The sequence below is a fragment of the Mchenga conophoros genome, linkage group LG15, assembly GCF_057382185.1.
Source record: "Mchenga conophoros isolate Kocher_MC1m ecotype Shallow Benthic linkage group LG15, M_conophoros_male_GT1.1, whole genome shotgun sequence".
NCBI classification, from domain to species: domain Eukaryota; kingdom Metazoa; phylum Chordata; class Actinopteri; order Cichliformes; family Cichlidae; genus Mchenga; species Mchenga conophoros.
The window spans coordinates 14,698,910-14,726,148 of record NC_140540.1 but is presented as its reverse complement, the minus strand read 5'-3'; the positions used below and the strand labels follow the sequence as shown (position 1 = coordinate 14,726,148).

The window sequence follows — 27,239 nt, the reverse complement described above, 5'->3', positions numbered from 1 at the left end:
AACTACAGCTGTGAACTGGCTTTTACAGAATGTAGTGCTATTCTAGTCTTATGGACTGCAAAAATTGCTTTGGTGTTAATAGTGTTTAAGTTAGATCAAGGCTTCAATGAGAACTCTGATGCATTCAATAACACCAGGCCCTTCTGTGCTTTCACAGCCAAACTGTTTGTTCCAGTTAAACTCTTCTCTGTCTAGACTTGTTTCAAGCTGTCAGCTAATTCGGACTAAGATTACCTGAGGAGGAAGTTCTATTTCTAAATCTGTCTGTACAGATCTTCTACCCTAATGTTGGGTAACACAGTAACAGATAAGCATGAAAGCAGGTAATTCTTCCTGATTATTTAACTGAATTGCAGGAACCACACACGCAGCACTGTTTTTGTGTTCTATTCTTAACACAGCTGATAACCTCAGATAAAGGTGTTAATGTGCCATCACGCTCGCCAATGACTGACTGTGTGAGGTGCTAGTTTTCACCTTCAGCTGTTTCTGGACGCGCTCGTTCTTCTCGGCCTCAGTCAGGCGATCCTCCTCGTTGCGGTGGTCGTTGATGCCTTCCACGTGCAGGTCGGCGCTGTGCATGCTGGTGTTGTCGTCACTGTTGTCATCCATGAGGTGGTCGTACATGGGAGGAGGTGGTGGCGGCAGAGGCGTCGTCATCACATTGTTCAGCTCCTCCTTGGTTTTAATCAGATCGTCCTGGGCCTCACGGGCCTGGTGATGACAGAGAAGGTCAGTCAGCTCAAAATCAACGCTATAGAATTTCTAACTGCAAATATAAGGTAGGCAATAATTTAATTCAGTCCTTGTTTCAGACAGAAACAGCTGAGTGAGCCTGAGTAAACGGCACTGTGGTCACATTAAAGCTCTCACCCTGAGCTGCCATGAGTTGGCCTCCTCCTCCTTGCGTTTCTTAGCCTCCTCGAGCAGGCTGATCTTTGCTGTGTGCTCTGCCAGCTCAGCAGCCTGACACACACACACACACACACACACACACACACACACACACACACACACACACACACACACACACACACACACACACACACACAAAAGAAAACAAGAAATAAGAGTAACATATTATTTTATACAGAATGGCAAATAAAGACTCTTGTAGCATCCAGAAAAAATACATCTCATTTTGCTCATGTCTGTTGTCTTATACTACCACTATACTACTTCTATGCCTACACTTCAAGAGACTAGAACCTTCTCCTTCTAATGAGAAACTAACCTAACAGACCACAATTGTTTCAAAGCATTTCAAAGAGTTTCCAAAAATAAATATAGGCAGCTTGATTTATTATAAGTGTCATATTAAATGACCTTTTTTCCCTGTTATGTTTTTACTTCTCCTCCCAAAAATAAAGAAACTTTGTTAATCAGATTTTAAATTTTCTGTAAGAATTAATTTTAATGTTAGTTTAAACCTTCCTCTGATCTTTCACTTGTTTGATATTTTTAGCTTTAAGCCTCAGTATGCATTACAAAAATATAAAATATATATATTAAAAAATTCTAAAGAGTCACAAAGAAAACAGGTAGATTTAAAACTACATTTGATTACTAATTCAGAAAATATGATAGGAAACCAGTGTAAAAACTGTAATAGTTCATTTTTGGATTATTGCAAACTGCCGGCATCATTAAAAAAAGAAATAATGAAACAGGAAGCAGCTGTCACTGTGAGGAGGCATCTTAATTAAACCTAACCAGACCGTGTAGCCTCTCTGGGTGTTGTGGTACATTCCTTCTCACAACTACAACAATGTCAACGGCTTGTCTTTCACCACACTGAAGTATACCCTGCTCAGCATTAAACGGCACGCCTTCTCTAGCTGTTCAGTGGGTGTAGGCTGCCTCCAGCAAGCCATGAAATTATGTGAAAGGTGCTCGACTGGAAAATGAAGTTAGTGAAAACACTATCGTTAATGAGATACGTGGGTTCAAACAAGTTCGTATCAATGCTCTCACACGTCTTCTGTGAGCGGAAGCTGCACATGGACTTAATCCATTACAAATGCCTTAATGGGGTTTAAGTAAAGAGGGCGTCACAGCAGGTGTCTAATAAAACTGTGTCTGGTGCCTGAATGTGGAGTAGGAACCACAGCTTTTCGTGTCAGGACAGTTGAACTGAAGCACAGTCTTGCAGGTGGTTCTGAGGGGCTGTTAGCGGTGTGGACCAGCTAGACACTACAAAATGCTTTTGTCTGGATGCTTATCATGAGCATCCACCTATGTAACAGTATTGAAATGAGAGGAAAATAAAGGAAAAATCACAAAAGACTGATTTAAAACACTGACCAGCTGCTCCTGACTCTTCTTCTGTTGCTCAGAGTGGCGGGCCAGCTCCTCTTTAGCCAGCAGGGCAGCCTGACGCTCTGCCTCCAGACGAGCTGCCTCCTCCTCTGCTCTCCTGCGCTCCTGCTCCAGCATCATGGCTCTCTGCACCTGGTCTTGCAAATCTAACATGCAAAAAGAGGGGGAAAGAAAATATAATATGACACAAATACTTTATCTAAACGTGTAGATATTTATGTTCATATGTTATTTTTTTCATTATCTTATAAGCTAACAGAGCAGCAGTATATATCTGTATATTTGTTACTATTAACTGAGACCACCACCTCACAGCAGTCTCTTAATAAGGAAGTTCAATAAAAAGTAAACCTGTCAGATGTCAAACATGTTTCCTGAATACCAACAAAGCTCTGCACCATGACTGCGTGAATGCTTTCTTATTTATAATGCTCCAGGTGTTTGATCAGCTGGAATTTAAATCATTTAACAACAAACACTGGAAATCAGAGTTAATTTACAACCAGACTGCTTCCGTAAGTCAATCAAATTGTTTTGTCTTTTGTTTATGACAAAAAAGCAGAGAGTCCATTCCAAGATGTAGTTTTTGTTCCTCTGTTTTGAATACAGAGCCATATGTAATCAAAAAGACAATGACTACTAATAACTGTGCTTCATGCCATGCTGCTTTTAGTGTTATTTTGCGGGCAGGGGGTTGCCTTTGATTAATCATTTAATTTACACAACAAGTAAACTGAATGCATATCCTAATGACCTATTGTTACCAACCTGCATAACAACACATACACACATATTCCAAATATTTTCACACACACACTCAGATACATCTTTCCCCTCGCCTCACCTTTCTCTGCCTTCTTGGTCTTCTCCTCAAACTGGTAGAGCCTCATCATCAGGTCCTGCTTCTCTTGCTCCATCTGCTCCTTCTCTTTCTCAATGGCCTCTCTCTTCTTCTTCTCATTCTCCAGCTGGGCTCTGCAGATAACAGAAAGCAGCCGTGAGGACACAAACAGAACTGATGTAGTTGATACATGGTTACTGCAAAAGGCACACACACAAACGTGGCATTTGGTGCATGTTTGCAAAAACTGCTCTATAAGAGCTAGTGAAAACAACAAGACATTTAAATATGATTTTTTTCACGCAGTCATATTATACAGGTGAAGTCTTGTGATTTTAAGTTGCATGACACTCACAAAGACTTGGCAAACTGAATGACTTCAGGGTTTATGAGAGCTATAAAAAGCTGGCGTGAAATCAGCTGATAGAAGGATGTGAGCAGAGCCCTCAGTAACCAAGAATTTTACTCACAGCAATGAAATTATTGGCTTCAGTTAATTTTTTAACTAATTGTTTGTCCACTAAATGTCCAAATAATTCATTAGTAACTTAGCAATTAACTTTTATATACTGGGTTATGATTAATTAATTATGATTCATTCTTAAACACCATTTTAGTCTCTTACAAACTCTTGGAATCCACTATAATTTTAAAATACTCCACAGCCGGACTTTGTTTGTCTCTCAGAAAACTTTATGTCAATCTGCCTTAATCTAAAAAACTGAACGGTTCATTTTCTCAAATTTGGGATAAGTTATTCATCTCTCTATTCCCTATTCTTAGTTAAACTTCATTTGACTCTCTTCGCATCCTGCTCATGTCTCCTGCTGCAGAAAAAAACCTGATATCTCTCTGGGTTTGTTAATGTTTAAACGGGACATGAAATGCTACACACATCAAAGCTAATATACACAATTGATCACTGCTCTCAAAAACTGGCATAGATGTAACACTGTCTGTGAAGCTGGATTTAAGAAATAAGTGCTTAAAGTTTAGCGCCATTTTCTTTTAGCGTGACGTCGTGTGATTGGCTGGTTGCAATAGATTTACATTAGTTATTGTTAGCTAACTAATGATAGAATCGATAATACCGAGGAAAATAACGACACTAAAACTAGGGGATCGCAGTTGTGTTGCCCTAAATAGAACAATGAGTTCTATGTTAAGAAACTGAGCCAATAGTTTCAATTTCCACTGTCTGTCTCTTTAGCAGTAATTGGCTGCTCGCTGTTTGGCTAGCTGCACTCAAACAGGAAAATCCAGCTGTTAGCCATAATATTTGGGTTTGTAAAGCACTTTATAAATGAGTACTTAGTAAGGTATTTAGTTTTAGTGTCATTATTTTCAACTGAGTTATTGATTCTCACTAAATAGACTTACATTAGTTTATGTTAGCTATTACCGCAACCAACCACATGACATCACGCTCCGCACAGACAGATGGCGCTAAACATGGTTTTAAAACTTTAAGCATTTATTTCTTAAATTCAGTTTCACAGACAGTGTTACATCTATGTCAGTTTTTGAGAGCAGGGATAACTGAATTAAGTTAGCCTTTGTGTAGCGTTTCACGTCCCTTTTAAATAAAGTTTCATAAGGGACTCATCGTAAACCATCTGGTAATTATGTTTGAACACCAGTCAACCCGATTACTGGACAGACTGCGGGCTACTATGCGCGAGCCTGAACTGGTGATCTGATGTCTCTCTCTCTGGTATTCACTGTTGTTGTCTGTTCATGGTTGTCTGTGTTTGAACAGCTGTGTGGGACAGACAGTGAGCTGACAGCTGCTGTTGAGATCAGGGTCAACATCCATTCAGCTCAGTGAACACAGAAAGTACATTTCCTACACTTCACCTTTTTTGTAGTTATTATATCAAACCTCTAATATTTTCTGTGCACCCTTTTCTTTCCTCCCTGACCTCTAAATAAAAATCAATCAAGTTACTGTGAAAATAATAACTGATAAGGGGTGTTAGTAGCAGCTGCAGCAATGACGTGTTCTAATGTTGTGGTTGATTGCTCATTTTATTCACAGCTGACTCAGTGAAAACACATCAGCTCTTATCAAAATCTCAGTGAATGGCACGAGGGTAAAACCATAATAGTCTAGAGGGTTTATGTTCTTACTTATGTTCTTAAGACAACAGTTACACAATAATTTTTAAGTGTGAAACTACTTCTTAAATTACACTCATCTCCACAATCTGCGTACCTCTCCATCTGCTTCTGGTGTTTCTCCTCTTTGGCCTGGGCCTTCATCTGCTGCACCTCAATTGTGTCGGGTTTACGGCGACGCATGTACAGCTCGTGGTTGCCCATGCACAGGTGCAGGATGCGCTTGTTTATGCGCAGTCTCGGGGCGTAAAACACAAAGTCCTGAATTTGGGAAAAGAATCAAACAATAAGAACGATAAGGAGAAAACAGAACAGACACTGGGCTGAATAATGAATACTGGTGCTAAAAAAAAACAAACAACCTCCACTCGTAGTAAAAGGCAGAGCAGCCTGAAGTGCACAGATAAGGTTTATACCACTTGCTTTTTTGTGTGTGTCTGCAGTCAATCACTAACAGTGCTGCCTAGAAAGCAGCTCTGGCTATTCTTTATGCTCGATTGTAATGGGAGATATGCCTAATGGTTTCCCCCTCCGCTGCAGAGAAACATGATACCACAGGCAAAATGGAAGCAGCGAGCTTAAATACAGAAACACACTGTAACCCAATACGCCCTGAAAAGCCTGATATTAAAGACAAAGAATGCTTTAAGTAAGGGAAATTACATAGAAAAATAGGACCTTTGAAAGAAGAGGTGTGTGTTTGTATGTGATTGCTTAGATGAGATTTCTCACCGGAGATTTCTTGTCAATAGGCTTGATGATGAATTTCTTATCATTGAAAGAAATGTTTCTGATTTCACTCCAGGGGAAGCCAATCTTAGGGGTCAGTCTGAAGGAGAAAGCACAAGAAAATAAATGTGAAATATATGGGATAATGTGGATGTCCACTGGGACATAATAATAATCATTTTCTGATATAGTGTGACCTTCCTGCATGTTTCCACTGAGATAGATAATGGTGCCAATACAGTGTTTTAAACAGAAAAACCTGAATTGTCTGCTAAGTACGAGTGCATTTTTCCACCAAAAATGTTGTACATAATTAACCACAGCTTTCTTTTTTCACACTGTAAAAAACTGATTGCTCTTGGTCTTCTCTTGTATGAACTGTTTTGTTATCTAGATGGCCTAAAAAAAACATCAGTATTTACACCTCCGCCTCTTTAAAAAAAATGGACTTGCACAGAGCATGATGACGAAATAAAATACTACATCACACCCAGTTTTTATTGTCTTCATACTGGTTTCAGGTCTCGTCCTGAGGTTTTATTGCTGGTTTACACGGCATTGAAAGGTTTAGCACTTTCATCCTTAGACAAGTGTCTCTTTCATTCTGTTCCAAGCTCAAAATACTGACCTACAATGACAAAGATCTTAATAAAATTAGACTTTTTAAGTAGCTTGAGTGATTACTCCAATAAAATTTATTTTAATACAATTTAAGTAATGTTTCCAGCACTTTCCTTGGAATAATGTGCATTCTTATCAGTTGTTATTAATACTTCAGCTCCAGCGGTTAGTAGATTAATAGACAAGTAATCAGCAACTGAGAAGCAAGTCATCGTTTCACTTTTCTCGAATTTATGCTAAAATCTCTACTTATAGTTTTTCAAATGTAAAAAACTCACTTTTTATGTCACATTATTTTATTTTGGACTAAACAACCAAACTGAAGGCAGCTTGGAGTACATTTGTGACTCTCAATTCTAGCCCCATTTATTATAAGAATACAGACAGTTTACATATCATAAAGCTATAGAAATACACTGAACAATCTCATTTGGATCTCATTTCATTCATTCTGAGTCAGAATAATCCTCTTAGCATGGATTTCAGTAACGAAGTAGGAGGGATGAATCTGGGGTGTGGCAGGCTACTTGTAGTGCCAGAAAAAAAAACGGAACAAATGCCTGTCTTTCGACACAATGGAGAGGCCCATAATGTGATGATCTGAAAAAGCAGCCGCACACCTGCCAACGAAACTATGAAACTATGAAACTATGAAACTATACTCCCTGAACTGGAATTTCGCTCCAGCTGACCCTGACACATACCTGTGGAATTGAGAAAACAATGTGGAAGTTATCTGCTGCGTATTTCTATCACACTTCTGTGGTCTACGGAGGTGTGCTTTATCAACTCATTTTGGTAGCACAGAACTCTTTGCTCAAAACTTGTTTCGATTTTTGCTTTGAAAAGGAGAAACCATGAATAAATGGATTTTACTACCAAGTCTCTCTTTTAACTAATTCACTAATGTATAAGAATTCATGTGTAAGAAATATTAGCATTTGATTGCAATGGCTCCAAAAACTAAATATATGAGTAATAAAAGGTGTGCTGCTCCAGCTTCAAGTACTGCTGCAGTCTGTAAATGAAAATTTGTTGTAAATTGACAGTAAAAGGTCAGATAATGATAGCTGCACAAAGCTGAAGAGATAACAGAGAGTAATGCTGCATACTCGGGATACTCTGAGACAGAGCTGCATGGGTGCAGCCGTCTTTGCTTCAAGCTGTACACTGGTCCTACAAAAAGCTATGTTGTAGCTGTTTACTGGCACCAGGGGGCAGTGTCAAGAAAATGTGTGGAATAACTGGTCTGTGGGCTACTCTTGTTTGAGTTTCTGCTGTTATGTGTCCTTTTGCTGAGCTCTCATTGCGAAAGACTTTGCACCTCCGAGACTGATTCTCAGCTGGAAAAGAGTGCATGCCCACTCCGGATCAGAATGGAACTGAAAGGCAGACTGGTGTGGCATCTTGGTGACAGGGATACTGTATCGGAGAGAAGGCAAAGCTATAGATTTACAAGCTGGACGCAGTGACCAAAAGAATGATATTGGAGATAGAACTGGCAAAAAGGACCTTCCCTCAAAGGGAGTCTGTACTCAGTGTCAGAGATAAGGAGAGGAGATCAGTCATTCAATAGGGACTCTGAGTAGAGCCACTAAAGGAAGTGGTTCAGGCATTTGACAAAGACCTCTCCTGGGTGCAATGTTTCCGGCATGTCCTACTGGAAGGAGTCACTGTGGCAGACCCAGGACACAATCAAGAGTTTGTGTCTCTAAGTTGGCTTGGAAACACCTTGGTGTCCCCATGGAAGAGCTGAAGGAGGTGGCCAGGAAAAGAGATGACTGGGCGTCTCTGAGTGGACTGCTGTCCCCACGAGCCGGCCAAGTAGCAGAAAACAGATGATGGCTGTTAAAAACAATGAAAACTGTCCACTGCAGCTGCTGTTTATGTCTTTCATGCTGCTTTTTGGAGCTTTTTTTTTAATTAACAATATTTCCTCTTCATGGTCCCCCTGTCTGCTTATGCAAAGTTAAAATTCCAACCTACATCAAAATCCCCTGCACACAAGCGCATCTGTACAGGTTGCATACCCAAAATCATTCACTCTATGTAGTAAAATGCCTCCACAAACAGACACAATTCTCCTTGAGACACCAGACTCATTCTGCTGATAATATCATTTATTATTTGCTGACTTTAGTAGCTAGCAGAACTAACTTACATCTGAATGTGCCACCAATTAATTTAAGAACCATCTCATTATGCTTAGGCCCAACTGGTTACCAGTTTTTAGGCCTGGGGATTGCAACGATGATGGACAGGAGTCACAAATCATCACTTTCACCGACTGACAAAGAAGTCTAAACTAAAGCTTAAATGAGTGACTAATTAAGAAACAACCGTGTGGTAATATGTGGCATTAACAGCTACTCAACAAACAAAAAGGCAAAAATTATCAGCCGGCATCTTTACTCTTTTAAAATATGCATCAGTAATCTACCGAAAATCCCAATATTGGTCAGGCTCTATAACAAAAAAATTTATTAAAGTAACTTGTATTGATATAAAAAATATATATGAATAACTGTTTCAGGTCCAGTGTGTCATTCAAGCTTGGACTATTCAGTGCTACACAGTTAAGGCCAATTAAGAATCTATTTATTACACCCGTTTAACTCCTAAATGCTAAAAAGTGAATTTAGTGTGTGAGGCTGCACTTGCCTGCTAAAGACAAAGCTTTGGCTGAAAAAAAGCAAAAACTGCCCTTTAAAAATGAGCTACAGCAGCGGGAGCAGAAGGAGTTAATCCAGCTCCAGCCTGGGTGAAACCTTGGCTGCACTGTTGCATTGTGGGCCGGCTGCCCTCATTGGAGAGAGAGTGTTGTAGGTTTGCTTCGCATTCTTAAGTGCTGCACAGCTTGAAAAACCAGTCGGCGTAGCCATGGTTACAGCAGAGGGCACCATGGAGGAGAGGCATTTTTATGCTGATCCCAGCGAGCGCACAAAGAGACACTCACACGAGACCTGGTCTGATTCCTAACAATATATTTGCTCTCTTCTTGGAGGTTTCATACCTCAAGCTGTTAAATTAGACTTAAAGTGAAATGAAGTGCAGGAATGACTCAAACACAATGGCAGTAAGGGTAATTAAATCATTTAGATTTGAGAGGACAATAAACCAAGCTTGTAAATGTTCAGTTAGAGGCCTGATGAGGGAGCTGAGATGCCAAGCTTTCTCTTTAAAATGTCACCATTGTGCTGTGCTCATTTGTTCCACAGACATAGCAGACCGCACTGCATGGCAGGAAAGTGGACAAACTTAATACGTGAAGAGTGACAATCGAAGCCAAAGCTGGCAGCTTTTCCAAGCACGGGGTCAGTGACTGAAATGCAAGTCATCTGGGATGGCGTGCCCCTTTAACACAGTGTACTTCACTCCAGTAACCACACACAGGAGGCCACAGGGGATCTCAGAAGTCATTTCACCAAACCAGACGGTGATTATCTCCCAAAGTGTCTTGGCCTACAAACAAAGTGGAAAATCACAAGCAATGCCAGAAAGCAATGTGGAAACACCCAATCACCGGTGTGTGTTGGATCTCTCAAAAAGTAGGTCTGCCTTCAAGCACAGCACCACAAACTGATCAAAGGATAGAAAAAATACAAACATTTACTTTGTTTTATTTGTTTGTTTTTAACAGAAAAAATGGGTAGAGATTGACTGTACACTTTAGCCTGGTTAAGCAAGTTTATCTCAGTGTTACCAAAGGTGAGAACGAGAACTGAATCAGATGGAATGAAAGGCGAGGCAAAATGTCTGCAGCTTTTGTATATCATCTGCATGTTTAAATGGCCCAAAAATGGGTCAGGAGATTTTTTTCCCATTCAGAATTATGTAGAGCATGAAGTGAACCTCTACAAACAACTAATAACCTTTATCTCTAAAAGAGATTAGGTCACAGTCACTCAAGGCAGTCAAAAAATAAGTACTAAAGTCATGAAACCACATTATGTGCCAATTTGTGGTCCAAAACCCAGAAGAACTCCAAATAAGAACCTATTATTTGACCTGCACAGCAGACTTTTGACTCAAAGTAAACTTTTTTTTTTAATTTCTAACTATCTGTATCTCCTGTGTCTTCATTGTTATTCTTGTCATACTGCCTGCTGTAGAACAGGAACAGTGATTAAGCACAGACATGAACCTGGCTCAGCCAGTTTAGTTGTGCAAATGGTAAATGGACTGGTTCTTATGCACCACTTTTCAACTGTACTTGAGCACTTAAAGCGCTTTATACAGCATGTCTCAAGCCCTTTTTCTACACCTAAAACTCACACCACAGATTGCTGGTGATGGTTCAATCTGATTAGTAGATGGCCTGGTCTACCTCCTGAGCCACAGCCACCCCAGGGCCACAGCTACTCCAACAACAAGAAGAGACACCAACACAGAGGCCGTGTACTTGAAGGAGCTTACTTGTCATCCTTCTCATAAATATTGAGTCCCAAGGCGTCCACTCCCAGACGCAGCTCTGTTCCCTTCTTATTCTTGATGTCGAAGTAGTTGACTCCGTACATTTCAAGGTCCTGGGCGATCTTCAGGTACTCCAGCATAGCATCCTCCCTGCAAGAACAGGCAAAGATCAGGACATGAAAACCACAATTCCTTTTAGTAATGCAGGATTACACAAAAATAATTCTTAACAGAACTGCAGAAAAACAGTAACTCACTTCAGCATCCCGTGGTGCTCCTCGTGCCACACCTGGATCCTCTCCTCCCACTGATCTTTGGATAACTTGTGCTGTTCCATGACTCTGTAGACAGAAACAGAGAAAAAAATGTATGGGATTAATGTAGAAATATGCTATTTTCATGCAGTTTCTGTGGTATAAAGTGGAACTTTATGCTATGGGATAGCATAACGTGGCAACCCTCTGGCTGATCTGGGAATTTTGTTCTCTTATCCTGCATCAAAGATATAGTAAAAAGCACAAAATGCTGTTGAGTTACTTTAGACTTCACGCTCCATCCTAATGCATATATGTTCATGTCTGTGTGGTTGGAGGGGCTTAGAGCTGCAGGCGTGGTTTTTTTGTTGTTGTAGATTTCTAGAAGAATTTCAAATTTCTTGCTTAGATCAGTACAAGGCAGCACTTTGTTGTTTAGTTTTGCAACAATCTCTACACCTTTGGGACAGACACATAAAGCATTACGCCCAGACATTTAAAGTGCCAATCCCTGACATACCCACTCACATTTAAAATCCTGTTCCTGGTTACTAAGAGTGGTAAAATATATATATGAAGAGTAACTGCATATATCTAGGTGAGGGTGGAACAAGAGCCAATCTAAACAGATTACAAGCATAATTCGCTCTTAACTCATTGTTAATTAGAAACAATGTTTCCTCAATAAAATCCATCTCCTCTTTTGTTTCTTTGGGTGGAGACACTATGAATTTGTATTCTAATTTTTGCCTCATAACTTTTGCACTGTCCACTTCCTGCTGTGACAAAACAAATTTCCCACGTGTGGGACTAATAAAGGTTATCTTATCTTATCTTATCTTATTTCTTTGGAGCTGGTTCAACCAGTGCTGCTGATTTTAAGCATGCTACTTCCTTTTTTCAAAGAAATTTTCCCCATTAAAAGCAAAAAAGGACAAACAACTGATTTAGATTAATAAGCCAAGTCTGCAAGTCTCAATTAGTGGCTCTGAGCTCACATCTCACCTGTGTGGCAGTAGGCGCTCAGACACTAGGTACCCAGGCCGGTGGACATCCTTATCGTAGTCTCCAAACTTGGCCTGAACAGAGTAGGAGGCCAGCAGCACGGCTGTCTCTGGTGGGCAGTAGACCTCGTCGCTCAGGATGCTCTCCTTCACCTGCAGAAAGAAGAGCTTCTGGGTGATCTCCTGGATCAGCTCCTCAGAAACGTCCTCAGGGAAGAACTTGCCACGAAACTTGAACTGCAGGGGGTTCTCCTTCTTCACATCCTGAGATGACACCTGGAGAGAAATTATACAATAAACATACTCACTTACTGCCTTGATAAGTTGGTTAGATAAGAGGCTGATATCTTATCAAAGCAACTGCCATCTCAAAGTATTCCAAGTAATTTTATGGACGGGTTTTCATTTTCATTCAACTTTTCAAAATGATTGTCAAGCTGTGACTTCAGTTTCAAATTGTAAAACTGGACTGTATAAATGCCAGAACTGTCAGAGTGTAAATCAAGACTTTCTGTAGCAAGAATCATCCTGTGAATCATGACGCTATAAAAGCATGTTTTAAAAACAGTTTCTCTAACAAATTTACTATTATTGGCTACAAAACAATCACAATCGGTGGTATAAATAATGGATTTGATCCACACTTTAAACCGTATGAAACCCATTGCGCTGTAATGACCTAAAAAGGGGGATCTGCCCTTTCATTTAGTCGAAATAAACTTTATTAACTCCCAGCTACAGTGTGTGTTTACACAATACACCTCTTCCTCTCATTTCAAAACAGGAACCAGGCAGTCTTGATGAAGAGAATGGGACCAGGAATATTCCAGTTTGATCATTGCATTGTGCTGATGAGCTGCACTGTCAGCAGACAGTGTACAGTTTGCTGCTGCTGACTGAGGCAAGTATAACTCTCTCTTTCTCTCTCTCTCTTTCCCTCTCTCTTCGAAAAAAAATTATAAATTGACAGGACAGATTAGCATCGTTTCTGGCATTTGTTTCATTCAGAAAGGTATTACTCATAACCTTTCTTTTCAAAGCTATTAGAGATAAACAAGATGGGTGTACTCAACATTATTTTAAAAATCTGAGCTTAACCCTCCTCTTGGGAGCCGAAAAAGAGGCTGGTGTACATTTCAAAAATTATCCCACACATTTTTCTTTCATGTAAAAACGTGGTGCCTCCCTCCCTGCTTCAGTTTGAGATTCAGAAGTAGCACCCAACTAGTGGTTCAAATTTGGAATCAATTATCGTCAGATCAGATTATTAGGACAGGATCAGCTGCAGAGTTGAACATGTGGACTATGGACATATGACTTTATCACCTGGCTGATTTTCTTTAGGCTGCTCCCTTATTCACAAGCTTTACATTTGATCTGGCAGATTTATTTTAATTTTAAAAACCTAATGCCCTCTTGACGCAACCCCAAAAAGGATCTGGGTCCCCTCCCGGAATCGAACCAGGGATCTTTTGTTTATCAGGCAAATGTGTGCTTTTCACAAGACTGTTTTTGTCCGTTTGATAATGCAGATCAACACTGAGCCGAGGCCAGGTAAAGTGTGTTTACTCAGGGAAAGAGAAGAACATAACAGAGGCAGCTATGGTTCACAAAGAGTTCATACTCTTTGTCAAATAATCCACCTCCAGCTGATAACATGTAGCCCTGACCCCCTCCACCCCTTCCACCCTCCTTAGCCACCGCAGCACACAGAAACCAGGTGCCATGTCATATTACGAATATAGCAATATAGCAGCTACTGACTGAATGAAAGGCAAACAAGAGACCTTTGAATACATCGCCCCCTCAGAACAATGCATTCTTTCTCTATTACTCCATACTAATCAAAAGGGAAGGGTGTGAAAGGAGCCAAGCAGACATGACATACACGCACAGTATGCAGGAATCAGGTACCATGTAATGAAAAGGAAAGTGCCCATCAAAGTATAAATAAGACACAGGTTTGGCATTATCAATAATAATAATCATTCACAATTAAGTATCAATACACACACACACACACACACACACACACTCACAAAAACATATTTTAAAGCTGGGTTTTACCTTTTTGTCCAGTTTTAGCCAAGTGTGGTAACCTTTGCCGTCCACATACTGAAGCCCGAAGTACCAAATTTCACGCAAGCCAATGGTTTTTACCACCTGCACAGAGAAACAGAAAGCACTCAGATTTAGCAGAGCTACAACAGCTATTCCTTTTATCGCCTAACGCACTACAACAGAAATCTTTTTGTAGCTTAATAACATTTTTATTATCTGGATGTGACACAAAGTTTTTCATTTTCAGAAAAATACAAAGATCGTGGCCTTCATGCCTTGTAATTTTCCACATAATCACACTAACTTGTAATTTTTCTCCTCTCACAATGACGAGTTGTGAAAAGGCCTTTGAAGGATTTTCAACCTTTGGCAAAGTCTATACAATCTATCCTTAAGATGACATACTCAGGTACCACAGTAATCTGGTGGACAGCCCTCATAGTATTACACATTCTCAGGCTTTAGTTAATGCAGTTAGACACTGCCAGGACAAACAAAGGTACGCTCTTAAATGCTACATGTTTGATCCCTCTGGCCACATAAGATCCTGGGCATGAACCACTGTAAAACCATTCACTGTATTCTTACTGGTCTCTGAGGATCCCTGAGGAACATTTTCTTTTAAATCACAAAAAACACAGTTAAGACAATAAGTAAATTGCCACAACAATAACTGGAAAATATCATTTTTGCAGCAAAACAAGACTCTTTTGATTAAATGCAACACTTAGCTAAATCCACAATGTTTTTCTCTTCTTGATAGATATCAACAAGTCCCTGAATGAAAGAAGACTGGCTTTGTTTTAGACCTTTAGATGGATTGTATTTAGTGCAGCAGCAACAAGACGAGAGCCTGGAATAAGAGAGCAAGAGCACTTCAGCCTGCATCTCACCTGTAGTGAAACTCATAAGGCTTGAGAAAACAATCGGTCCTTTCATGGTGCTTTTAGATTTGGGGTCCACAGACTGAGAGGGAGAGATACCAGAAGGAACAGCGACACATATACCTAAATGTGCTTCTGTTTCACATTCAGTTGAAGAAATCCCTGATACCACTTTGCCGTTGAAGTAATCCGTATAAGCTTACCAACAACATTGTGGTTCGCCTAAAAAAATTAACTAGCTTCCAAAATATGCTGTACAAGTTACGGACACCTGCTGACAAAGGATTTTGAAAATAATACAGTTCATTAGAGGTGGATTAAATCTGAACCCGGGGACACAGTTTTAGTGGACTGACTTCGCAGCAGGGTGATTTGGCAGGTTGCCTCGACTTTAATGGGTTGCTGCTAGTTTACCTCAATATTCGTCAAGAGCTCTGAAACCCAAGTGTACCACTTATTCCCTCCGAGTAAAACATTCCAGTTAGAAACTTAGCTTCAAGGTTTTTGGAAATTCAATTTAAGCCTTTTGATTACATTTTTAATATTAAACAAAATCCTATATGGTCACAATACCTTACTGTTAAAACTATAAAGTAAAACCAGTAAGACAGATATAGGGTTAAGGTGGTAGAAAATGAATTAATAGACTGAATCCCTTGACTATTTGTTTAAGTTTTAGCAATGGCTTAGACTCGATTGTGAGATAATAAGCTTCATCATCACTGTAACATTACATTACTGAAGTCCTGTATTGAAGTCTCTCAGCGTTTTAACTATCACTGTCTTGGTATTGGTGGAGTCAATCTGACAAACAAACCAAAGACACTACATGCTTATCACAACAGTGGCCCACCCTAAAGCACACCCTGCTTTACTGCACTATTTGACTCCGATGGGATCATCATTCACAAAAACAAACATTGGATTATATTTACTGAAACTAACAACTGAGACCACAAACTCACAAGGAAAGTGTTTACTGAAGTTAATCGTCAACTGAGTTAAAGGGTAGCTTTTCATAGACTTTAATGTAGCTGGACTACTTTTTGAAACCAGTGGAGTCGCTCCCTGTGGGCCACTAGAGAGAATGCAGGTTTAAGGCAGGCACACCCAAACAAGAGGCCTTCCTCACGTGCAGTGCACTGCAGAAAACAAGACACTTTCCCTAGTTCTCAGTACTGCAAATACTCTGTGTGGTTTAAGGAATTGTCTGCCCTCACCTTGATAGCACTAAAGTCTTATGAAATCTGCTTATATATTTGCTACTAGTTAGGCAGCACTAACTGAAAACTCTTTATTTTGCTAATGATCAGCCTGATTCTCATCCAGAATGAGAATTTCTCATTTTCTTTCAGAGAATGTGTTACGTCCTACCTGCCAGACAGGATATTCACATAACTGAATTTTTACCCAGGAAGCTCTCTGTTAGCACTTTGTCAAGTTTATATCTTTAAGTTACACTGAAATGAAGCATCGTAAAGCAGGTGATCCGCAGTATGGGGCTAACACTGAATCCCAGAATCCCAGCTTTAGTTACGAGGCTGTAATGTCTCCTAATGTTTCTGTCCGTAGCAAAAATGACAAAATGTTTCAGACTTTTAAATTAATGACTATTACCTTACATATGAGCCTTTTTCCAGTGCTGAATTGAATGCCTTTTGGCTAACTTGTGGATGGTTTTACTAAAAAATTCTTGATGACATTACCCAGTATGAATAAGTTAATTTTCATACATAAAACCAAAGAGGCCAAAGAGGCAACCAGAACAGCTCTGCATTTTTCTGGCAATGATTAAGAAAAGAGGGGAAAACACCTGTGAAATATTTAGCAGTCAGGTTAACGCTAAAAGCCATCAGACATTGAGTGAAAGTCTCTCCTACTGGTTTATGGGAGCTCAGGCCTTGTGGTAAAAGGCAGGAATGCCACTGGCCTGAAAAAGCATTACTCACTGGATCCCCCAGGCAGACTGATCCAGAGTGTTCCAGTGACTGAGGCGGGGAAGGGAGAGGTTTCCCCCCCCCAAACAAGGACCGACCACGACAAAGATGGAGTGTGCCCTGAGGTGGGATTGCCGGTTCGAGGCAAATGACAATGACTATGACCAAGGGAGTGTTGAAAATCCAGAGTTGCTCATTTTAATAACTAAGAATAGCTCTACCATAACACAACCACAAACATCCCACATTGGAACATGTTTCCTCTCTTGACAAGGAACTCAGCAATGTTTTTGTATGAATCTTTGACGTATGAGCTTGGGTGCCACATTGTTCTGCTGCCACCTGTCAGACATATTTCTTGGACTTGGATTCGGTTCAACACATTGCTGAACTGTTTAAAAACGTTGCCATGATTTCAGCTGCTTCACAGCAATTGCCCCTCCAGCTTTTAACTGATCCAAACCAGTTCTACAGAGCTGAAGCTGAAAATCTGTCGAAACCACACCGACGCAGGAGAAAGTATCTGGAGGCCGAACGTGGCCAGATTTAACTAACCACTGCTACTACTGTAAAATGCAGTGGCAGTGATTTTCCTAACTGTGGCTTAAGGCAAAACGAAAAGAAGCAGAAGTCACATGGAAGTGAAACCGTATGAGGGTGTGTAGGGGAGTGGCAGGCGTTTCTCCTTAACAGCAGCATGACAAGGACGAAGGCTATGATCAGCGCTGACCACACGGGCCACGCCAGGCCTCACATTTGCACTGGGAATGAGCTCACTGTTGTTACTCAGCATTTCCGAAGCTGCTGAACTCTATGAGGGTACTTCTGTTTTCTGTTGCCGACTGCTTTCAAGGCTTTCAAAAAATATATATATATTTTTTTTTAAATCAGGCACAAACAGACTTCAGGGCCAAGGAATTTCCAAAGTTACTGTCACACATTTAAACCTGGAGGCACAGTGAACGGTTGCTCAAAGCTTTGGAGATAATTTCCCATGCTTGGAGTAGCAAATTGTATTGATGATAAAAATAGAGCATTGTGAACTGTCTCTGGCACTCACAGAGAGAGAATGATTATCTGTGGCACACCCTACTTACAGCCATTGTAACAAGTAGGCGAATAAAGAGAGGTCAACATCAGGGTCTTTAGTTCATCTTTACTTCTACAAAACTAGTGACGATGCCTCTGCTATTTGAAAATTTGTTATGAACTGATCAGTTACATGCAAGTAATTCATACACCACTTTACACGAGACATCAAACATGACCATTTTTGAATCTGGAAGTTTTTGTTGTGATTTTTTAGGTCAATACTACACTTAACATGACTGCATTCAAATGTCTTTGACTAAAAAAAAAAAAAAATCAATCCACAGTCGGCTTTACTTTGCTATTGAAAAACAAGTTAAACAGGAAGTGGCTAAAACAATGCCTTCCCTCCCCCGGTGCTGTCGTAAAAGCCACAGAGGAGCTCATACTAATGACTCGTTATCTACATTTGGATCTTTGCTACAGAGTTTCACAATGGCGTCATAAGCAACAGGAAAGTGAAAATTAAAATGGTCTTCTTTAGTAAGGCAGGTGACCAGTAATAGCAACAAGAAACAAAGCCAGATGCTATGATTACGTAATGTCATTCACCGTAGTGGGTAAAAATATCAAACTGACTTACATCAACACTCAACTCGCCCCTGATGGAAGACTACAGAAACATAAATCTGAGGTTAAATGCCAGCACAATTAAGCTGTAAGGCTTTGCAGAAGAATGAAGCAATCAGTAATAATTTACAGTCAGTGAAGACCACCGTTCACTAGACAGCTACAGTCACAACAGGTAAATGTTTACTTCACTGTGACCACACCTTTCACTCTGCACTGACACTGTGTAACCACCCACACAGACTTCATTCACCACTTTAAGCCATAAACCATCAAGTTGATTGACATATTCATCAAGTTTCATGTTTGCTTCATCTTAAGCGTTACATTCAGCTGTTGTTCTTCATCACCGGAAACTTTTAATAACAGTCCCTGATGCTGAAAAGGAGTCTTTAAGGAAAAAGATCCTGCAATCTGGTCTGTGCTGGACAGCTTTTCAGGCCCAGAAGTAATGACTGGAAAGTCACAACAGCCCAGTTTACTGGTGCAATAATACAGGTCACAGCAGTTTGAAAATTAATCTAAATGCAATTCTTTCTGGAAAGGAAACTTGATTTGACAAATTCTTTTATTTATTTGGGTAAGGGACATGAGGCCTCAGGAGGAAGAATGGGAACAGTGAGATTTTGACACTCAGTATGCAAGCACTTAGTCTTCAGTCACACAGTCTTAGAGACCAGTCAGTGACCCCTGGCAACCTTCAATCACTGGGGGGAAAAGGTGGTTACTAACAGATTGCCACGGTCACTTGTACTTACCTGTGTCATAATTTGTGTCAGATAATTTTCCTCCATCCCACTCTAACCCTTATATCCTCTTCTGTCACAACTCTACGTGTCCTCCTTCAGTACATACATAAACCTCCTCTGCAGTGCTCCTCTTTCTTCCTGCCAAGCAGCTCCTTACTTAGCATCTTTGTCCAGTATATCCACTATCCTTTCTCAGCATGATTCCTAATTTTGTGCCAAACTATATTCACCACCTTGGCTAAAAGATTCAAAGACTTTATATCAAAATAAATCCCAAATTGTTAACTTTTCCACATAATATTGTTTCCAAAGTCTTTAAAAATTTTTAAAAGGCCAACACTGATGCCACAGTCAAGTACAGAGGTGATATGCACTTTACCTGGTCAAACAGCTGCTTGCCGGTGGTGCTGGGCTGGATGGCAAATTCCAGCTCAGCGTCCATGGTGGTGACGCGAACATTGACCTGCAGAAAAACATGAGAAAAAAAGTACAAATGCTGACCCAGAGACACAGAGGGGTGCTTATAGGTAAAAAAAAACCAAACAAAAAAAACACCAAGGTAAATCATACTAAACTGCTGCAGAACATAGCTGCAATGTGTGTGTTTATGTGTGTGTCAGTGTGTGTTTGGTAAGGGGGGTGTATTTGCAGAGTAAACAGAAGGGGCTCTGCTTTCTCAGAGACAGACCAGCTGATTGAAGGGAACTGTGCTGCAAAACTGGAGGTGTTATTGATTAAAATATGCAGTGACGAGTCCAACTCATGAAAGTAAGATTAGATATCATAAGCACAGCTTACACCAGTTTCCCAAGCTAATAATGGCACAATGTATGTTATTCTGGATGGTTCAACTGAAGGAACTCCATTCACTCAGTCCTATTCAAAACTTCAGAGTCTTTCACTTCTCTGGTTAATGACTGATCACAGTGACCTGTGCTTACAAAAAGAGGAGTTCCATCGTACTGAAACCTGCTCTACAGGCCCAGAAGTTAATGTCCACTCACAGCCATCCACCCCGGTGATTAACGTGCAGAATCATTTCAAACAATATGACTGCCGTGCCTAATGAAAACTGACGTCAAGTGTGTCTCATAATGGAGAGAAACGGTATTCTGTATTGTCCGTTTGGTTAGTAATCAGTAAGCACGATATGAAATTTACACAAAGACCATGCAACAATGCACAAATATTTACAGTGGCTGCTTTGAGGTAACCCACATACTGAACCTCTTTTCTGTGGCTATAATGTCAACCGTCTCTGGTATTTGGGGGGGTTATGAAAAGGCACAGATACTCAGGGTATTGACTGAGCTTATTAATGCCCAGTGAAAACGATACAAAGAGGTTAGTGGACACAGAGTGAGGAGAGAGAAAGGCCTCCAGTGACATCTTTCATCTCCAGTCCATTGTGAACTACACTGAGCCTCAGCGGTGAACAAACTGAATGACGCCCACTGGAAAAGGGATATCTGGGCCGGAGCAGCGATGAATGTGGTGACTCAGAGGGCCGCTGATTCCCATGAAGCTTTGCGGACTGATCAACTAACTGTTACACGCAAATCCTCCAGGGAAGGCAAATCCAATCACAGCAGTGCATGGAAAAGCACCTCACCGCTGTGCCCTTCAGGATATTGTAAGAGCACAGCAGTCAAGTCAGTGGATATTCAAAATGCCCCATTTACTGCCCCAGTCTGCTGCTCCTGTCAAGTCAGGTTAGCCAGTAAACTCACATGACATTAAAACCCAGCAGCAACAAAGCAAACTCTGCTTTACCAACAAAATAAAAACAATGGAGCACTGAGCTCAACCCTCTAATGGCACATGTGCGTACAATTTGAAAGGTTTTGAGTCATTCGCCCAATTAAGCAACCCCTACCCGCTTCAAGTCACAGCTTGGAAGTTGGAGAAGGAGGGGAAGCACTGCATTTACTTTACACAGCAAAACAAAGCTCTCCTTTCAGTTGCAGTGCCCCAGTAGCCTCCAATATCACCATCTACATCCCAGAGGAGAAGGATTACCTACCACAAAAACTTCACCAGAATCGCTCAGAAACGGCTCTATTAAGTATTATTTTTTAGGTTTCTTCTTTTTAAATTACTGTTCTCTAGCGCTTACAGTTTGAGGTGTTACAAATACAGTTACAGATGTAACAGTTACAGATGGAGCATCTAGAAGGAAAAACACACACACACCCTAACCAGAAGAGAATGGAATATATGAATATGTGTAGGAGACAAGCCAGTGGAAACCAGTGAGTGAGTGATATCTGATCTCAAACTAAGTTCTCCAACGGTAACTCACAATAAACTGAGGCCATTCACAGTGGTAAAGAAAACATGACACATATGCTAAAAATACACCAGGCAAGGACCCAGAGTTCCACAAAGAGCAACTTTAGTCAGAGGAAAGTCCAGCAGTTCATATTAACCATTTATACCCCAGCCTCATATTAATACCGGACTTCAAGATTTTAGTAACAGAAGCTCTATTTCCTAAACCCACTGTAACAGCACAGGTTATGCAAATCACTCCTAGAGGAAGATGCACCGCGGTGGTAGCTATGAAACATTAACAAGCAATCCGAGCTCTATGGCAACACAGATTATTAAGCAGTGAGAGCCAAAACATGGTAACAAGTGCACATGATCTCATGGTCAGAATTAAATGAGGCGATCAGACCGCAATGTGGTGCACAAAGTACCTGAAATCAACTCATTCCACTCCCTTTCACGCTTCAGTCCCCTATTGCCTCCTTGCTACCTAGTTATTTCTACCCAATCACTGAAGACCAACATATCTGCCTGAATCTAAAGATGTTTTATGCTGACACTGAAGTGCATCCATACCAAAATACTAGTTTAGCAAGGGTTAAGAATGAAGTAAAAAAAAAACATTGTGATGTCAGAGAATACAGTTTTATCACTGTGTTAATTCACTCATGGTACTCAATGGACCAAGAAACCACTGTTTCAACTGTTGGGAGTGAAAAGGTCTCTACAAGCAAATGTAGAAGGCATTAAATCTGGAAGTGAAAATAAATGACCAGCCTGGATTAAGGCTCACAAGTGGAATCTTTGCACAGAGCCAGGCTGCCTGTTCCTTCCAGTTTCCAGTCTTTATGTTAAAGCAGTCTCCTAGATCTTCTTTATTAACTCCATCTGCACAAGATGTTGTATGGTTACACTGGGTGTGTGTGTGTTTTAAGGAACAGGCTGGAGGTAATCTTTAGAAAAAGATAGATTAAATTATCTTTTTCTAATCAGGTTAGACACTCATTGCAAGAAAGGTTACTGTAACAGCAATTTGCTTTCACTATTGTTTTTCTTCCTAGAGTGCCATTTCCAAATCTAACATGAAATTGAGACCCTTTAAATTTAGAGGCCTGACTGACTTGGTTATTCCAGTTTCCAAAGTCTATGCGTACATAACCCCTCCCAGCTCTGTATAACCACGAGATTTGATTAACGTTCCTTTGGATGTTTCAGTGGCAAGTTTAAGAAGTTTCTTAAACTACTGGGCATCACCTCAGTAGTTAAACTGTGAATAGGCTACGGTGCATTCTTCGGTGATGACCATTCAATATTTAACCTCTGCATAATTTGCATGGCTTTACAAGAGTCTGGTACAAAGGGAGTCACCATGGCAATATACCAATAAATGACTGCAGCACAGACGGAGAGAGAGAGAACAGGCCAGCTCGTTCTGTCAACATTTAACACAAGTAACTAAAGAATGAGACTTCAAGGACTTGTAACCACTTTGGGATTGGTGAATCACGCCTGGAGGGTGTTCCTCATATGATTGAGTAATCAATTATTTAAAAGGAACAAATAGCAACAATGGGACTGGACATGAGAAGAAAACACCCATCCACGGTGATGCCAGCCACGCCTTGTGTTGATTTTGTCACAGGGCTGTGATCCTGAGGAAATTCTGGGAGCACTGAGGTTTACTTTGGATAACGTGCAATTCAGAGGGGTGAACAGGAGACCTCGCTGCTCGCGCAAATCTGCAATGAAGTCCTGCCCCACAGTGATAAAACACATGGCAGGAATGATTGGTATCACACCCATCATCGGAACTCTAACAGTTGCAGAGTGCCTGTAGGTTTCTCTCTCAGTTTGATTCACATTTAAGGCAAGTCTGCATTTTTGATCCTTTGCTGCTTGACTGTGACTTCACATTTACATTTCCTGACTGTTTCACAGCAGACGGATGGTTAGATGATTTTGGTGAGTTTTTGTGAATTATTACACATAAGAGCTGAATCTATGGATCTATGTCTATGGTTTTGGCACAGATTTTTTTACACCCATTTATCATGGGGTTGGGACCATTAGTAGGAGCTTATGACACCCCTGAGGCTTGGTTTGTGTCCCTTTCTGGTTTCTCAGGATCATTAGCTAAAATGAAATATACCTTCACATTTGTTCATTAGGGCTTTCCTAAATGTTTTTAGACTTAATTTTGTGTCTTTGAAATAAAGAAATCTTTTAAATTGACACAAAAGGTGCATTTTTCATGAAGAAGAGACAAAAACTACCAGCTTTAACTGTCATTTCTCAAACAAAAATGTGTGTCTAGGGGAAGAAAAAGGGATTTTTGAAACTGCACAGACTGATGATTAAGTAAGAAAATCTTCAACTGACTAATAGATGATGAAATTAAACATAAGGCTCATCTGACTCTCGCTGTGGGTTTTGTTTCCCAGCTTTCCCCACCCACAGCATCGAAAGAAGAGATTTACTAAAAAAACAGTGTCCTACTGACATTTACTCATGCCATGTCTGAAAGACTGGGCGAATCATGAGGCCACACACTGAATTAGTCTTTAAGATAAACTTTTTAGGAAGAAAAAAAAGGCCTTGTGACTTCTTGGTATCGTGGAAAAAAATACTCTGACATGATTTTCTAAAAAGGCTGTTTTGTGTCAACTGGACTCCGTGTGCTGCTGCTGCTAACAAGACAGCAATGATGTCATTTCCACAGTGACGCTCATGACAACCCTGAGGCATTTCTAAACAAACCGACAAATGTTTAGTGATGCTCATCTGGGCTCCAGTCATTGTCATCCCTATATGAATCTGTTTAACAGCAACCTGTCACCATAATAACACAAAATGCACAACTGCACCTATTTCTGATACTGTTTGCCTTTTTCCCATTGAGATACTTTCAAACTGTGAGTTTGACTTGCATGAGTTACTCATGCAAACAACTTGGCTTAATTTATCTTTCTGACACTTTCTATACGGAGAAAAATATTGACATAGGCTTTAATCTAATACATTTCCATAACAAAGAGGTATAGATACAGGACGAGCCATGTGCCACTGTACAGTATGTAAGAGCTCGGGTGGGGCAAAGTGAGTCAGGAGTAATTGAAGGCTAAAAACCTGTTCACATATACATGGTAACTACATAAAATACAGTTTATATAGACAGCAAGTCACTTTTTTTTGCCAGTTTTCCACCCAACATCTGCATTCAAAGACTTTCCACCCTTATCCAGTAAAAGCATATAGCTATTAAAAATATAGATCTACCCACTTAAACAGCAACCACATTTAAAATTAAACACTGTTCACACTTATCTTTCAAGCAAAAATAAATGGAGAACAATAATAAAGATGTAAGACATTGAATTTTTTCAGTGGCATTCTCCTTTAACATGACTACCGTATTTTTACATGAGCTAATAATCTCATAAAGCTCTACTGTCATAATAATAGTGTCGCTATAACCACATTTTTATGAGATTCGCATAATACAAAAATAATAAAACCATTTCTTTATATATTTTTCCGAATAGGATTAGACAGATTTGAGAGCGTGGTAATCGCTACCTGCTGTGATTCAGTTAATACAATCTACCTGTCACAGAACTACAGAGTGAAATTATACAGAAAAATCAAAGGGGCTGCTTACCGCTTTGGGCATTTTTCTGTCCTTTTCCCGGCTTCGAGCGAGGAACTGTCAAATAAAAAAGGAGAGACCTGTACTCCGAGCGACTGCGGCTTTCACTGCGCCTTCCTGAAAAGAGAGAAAGAAGAGAAACGAGTTTCGGCCACTTCTGCGCTACTTAAACCCGACTGAGGATAGCGCGACACTCCTGCGGACTACAGTCATCAGGATGAATCACCCTGGAAACCAACAAGCCAACGGCAGCCGGATACAATAACATAGGAAGTGGGCTTTTCAGCCTTCAAATTAAGAGCAGTTGGTCTTACTGGTCATTGTTTTCTAGTAATCCCCTGAGACACTGGTTAAAAAAAACATTAATCCGTCGATTATTTTTCATATTTATTACAATTATTATAATTATTATTACCCCTCTTAGTACTATAATAATACGAATTATCAATATCCTTCCACAAAACAAAATAGAGAAATCTTCAGTCTATGAGGAACTTCTAAACCTAAATATTTTCATTTGGAATAACAAAATAAAAACCCATGTTTGCATATTCAAATGGATGTATTTATTTAATTCACAGTGATCCATTGATGGGCACTACCATACTTCTTATCAGTGGATCAATGACGCGCTGTCACGTACGTGGGGTTAGGATAAGTGGTGACTCTAAACTGGTAGTGTGAATGTGTATCTAACACATATGGTTATCCATCTGTGTTAGCCAGCAACAGACTGATACACATTGACCTATACACCTGTACACATTAACAAGGTAAAATGGTGATGTTGGTTGTTTGGCTTTTTTAAATTCTCTTACAGCCATTTCTTGTCTTTTATCAACGAATACCAAAAATGTCGCGCTTGAAAGGCTTTATTTTGAAATGTAACACCGGATATCCTGAAATCTTGCTTTACCTTAACACTGAGTCACACAGACACCATGCAGCTTAGCTTTAGTACAGAAACACACCTCAACCACTACCTTTAATAAACGTAATGGTCCCCACCCGTCTGTGGTTTTGGTCTTTTATTTTGAAGACGTCATTATCTCAAAAATCCACACCCCACTTCATATTAACGGAAGCCTTTCATGCTCAATATTTGCCTGCATCGCGTCACAAAGTCGATTAAAAAGAAAGAAGTAGACAACAGAAACAATGCTGTTTTACAGTGCATTTAGCGCAAGCAGTGCTCAGCTACAGTGTGACAAAACGGGACAAAGTGACGGCAGACAGGGAATATTTCACCGGGACTGTAATGTCTGCTCTGGGTACACACCCACACCGACGGGGAAACGACTCAAGCCCACTTTATGACACGTTCCACTTTTTCCACTAAAAAGATTTCCTAATAAAAATACACGGTAAAAGATTTAGAAAGCGGGCTCCTAAACCCACGCTGTCTTAATGCTCCCCTTTGTGCAGAAGCTTCATCTGCGCCGCCCTCAGCCACATTCCCATTATAATCCCAAAGACACCTGTTGTGAGATTTGCCTGCTTTGTATAGTGCAACACAAACAAAGAGCGCAAAAATAAATAAATAAAACCAAACAAAGTCTTATTTTGCAGCTCTTCCATCTTGCTTTGCTGCCGGGGTCGGTCAGCAGGACGGAGGTGTTGAAATAAGAATAAAGTCTTACCAGAGATGAGACGGTGGTTTACACGGCGGGTCCGCACACTCCCTCTCCCGCTGCTGCTCCAGTCAGGCGCAATATGGCGCTCATACATCCCTG

The 27,239-nt window shown here is 40.3% G+C and overlaps 1 protein-coding gene across 1 annotated transcript in view; it reads right to left on the bottom strand.

The window, feature by feature from the left end:
• Positions 1–27,239, bottom strand: part of ezrb (ezrin b) — a 30,180-nt gene extending 2,941 nt beyond the window's left edge. The window contains exons 1-13 of the mRNA XM_085246061.1: positions 27,147–27,239; positions 25,519–25,623; positions 19,969–20,052; positions 14,367–14,462; positions 12,301–12,575; positions 11,299–11,382; positions 11,045–11,191; positions 6,011–6,107; positions 5,376–5,539; positions 3,164–3,294; positions 2,305–2,465; positions 874–966; positions 478–714 (exon numbers count right to left, since the gene is read on the bottom strand). Of these exons, the coding sequence (XP_085102187.1) occupies positions 478–714; positions 874–966; positions 2,305–2,465; positions 3,164–3,294; positions 5,376–5,539; positions 6,011–6,107; positions 11,045–11,191; positions 11,299–11,382; positions 12,301–12,575; positions 14,367–14,462; positions 19,969–20,052; positions 25,519–25,530 (1,581 nt within the window). The 5' untranslated portion in view covers positions 25,531–25,623; positions 27,147–27,239. The remainder of the gene's footprint in view (positions 1–477; positions 715–873; positions 967–2,304; positions 2,466–3,163; positions 3,295–5,375; positions 5,540–6,010; positions 6,108–11,044; positions 11,192–11,298; positions 11,383–12,300; positions 12,576–14,366; positions 14,463–19,968; positions 20,053–25,518; positions 25,624–27,146) is intronic.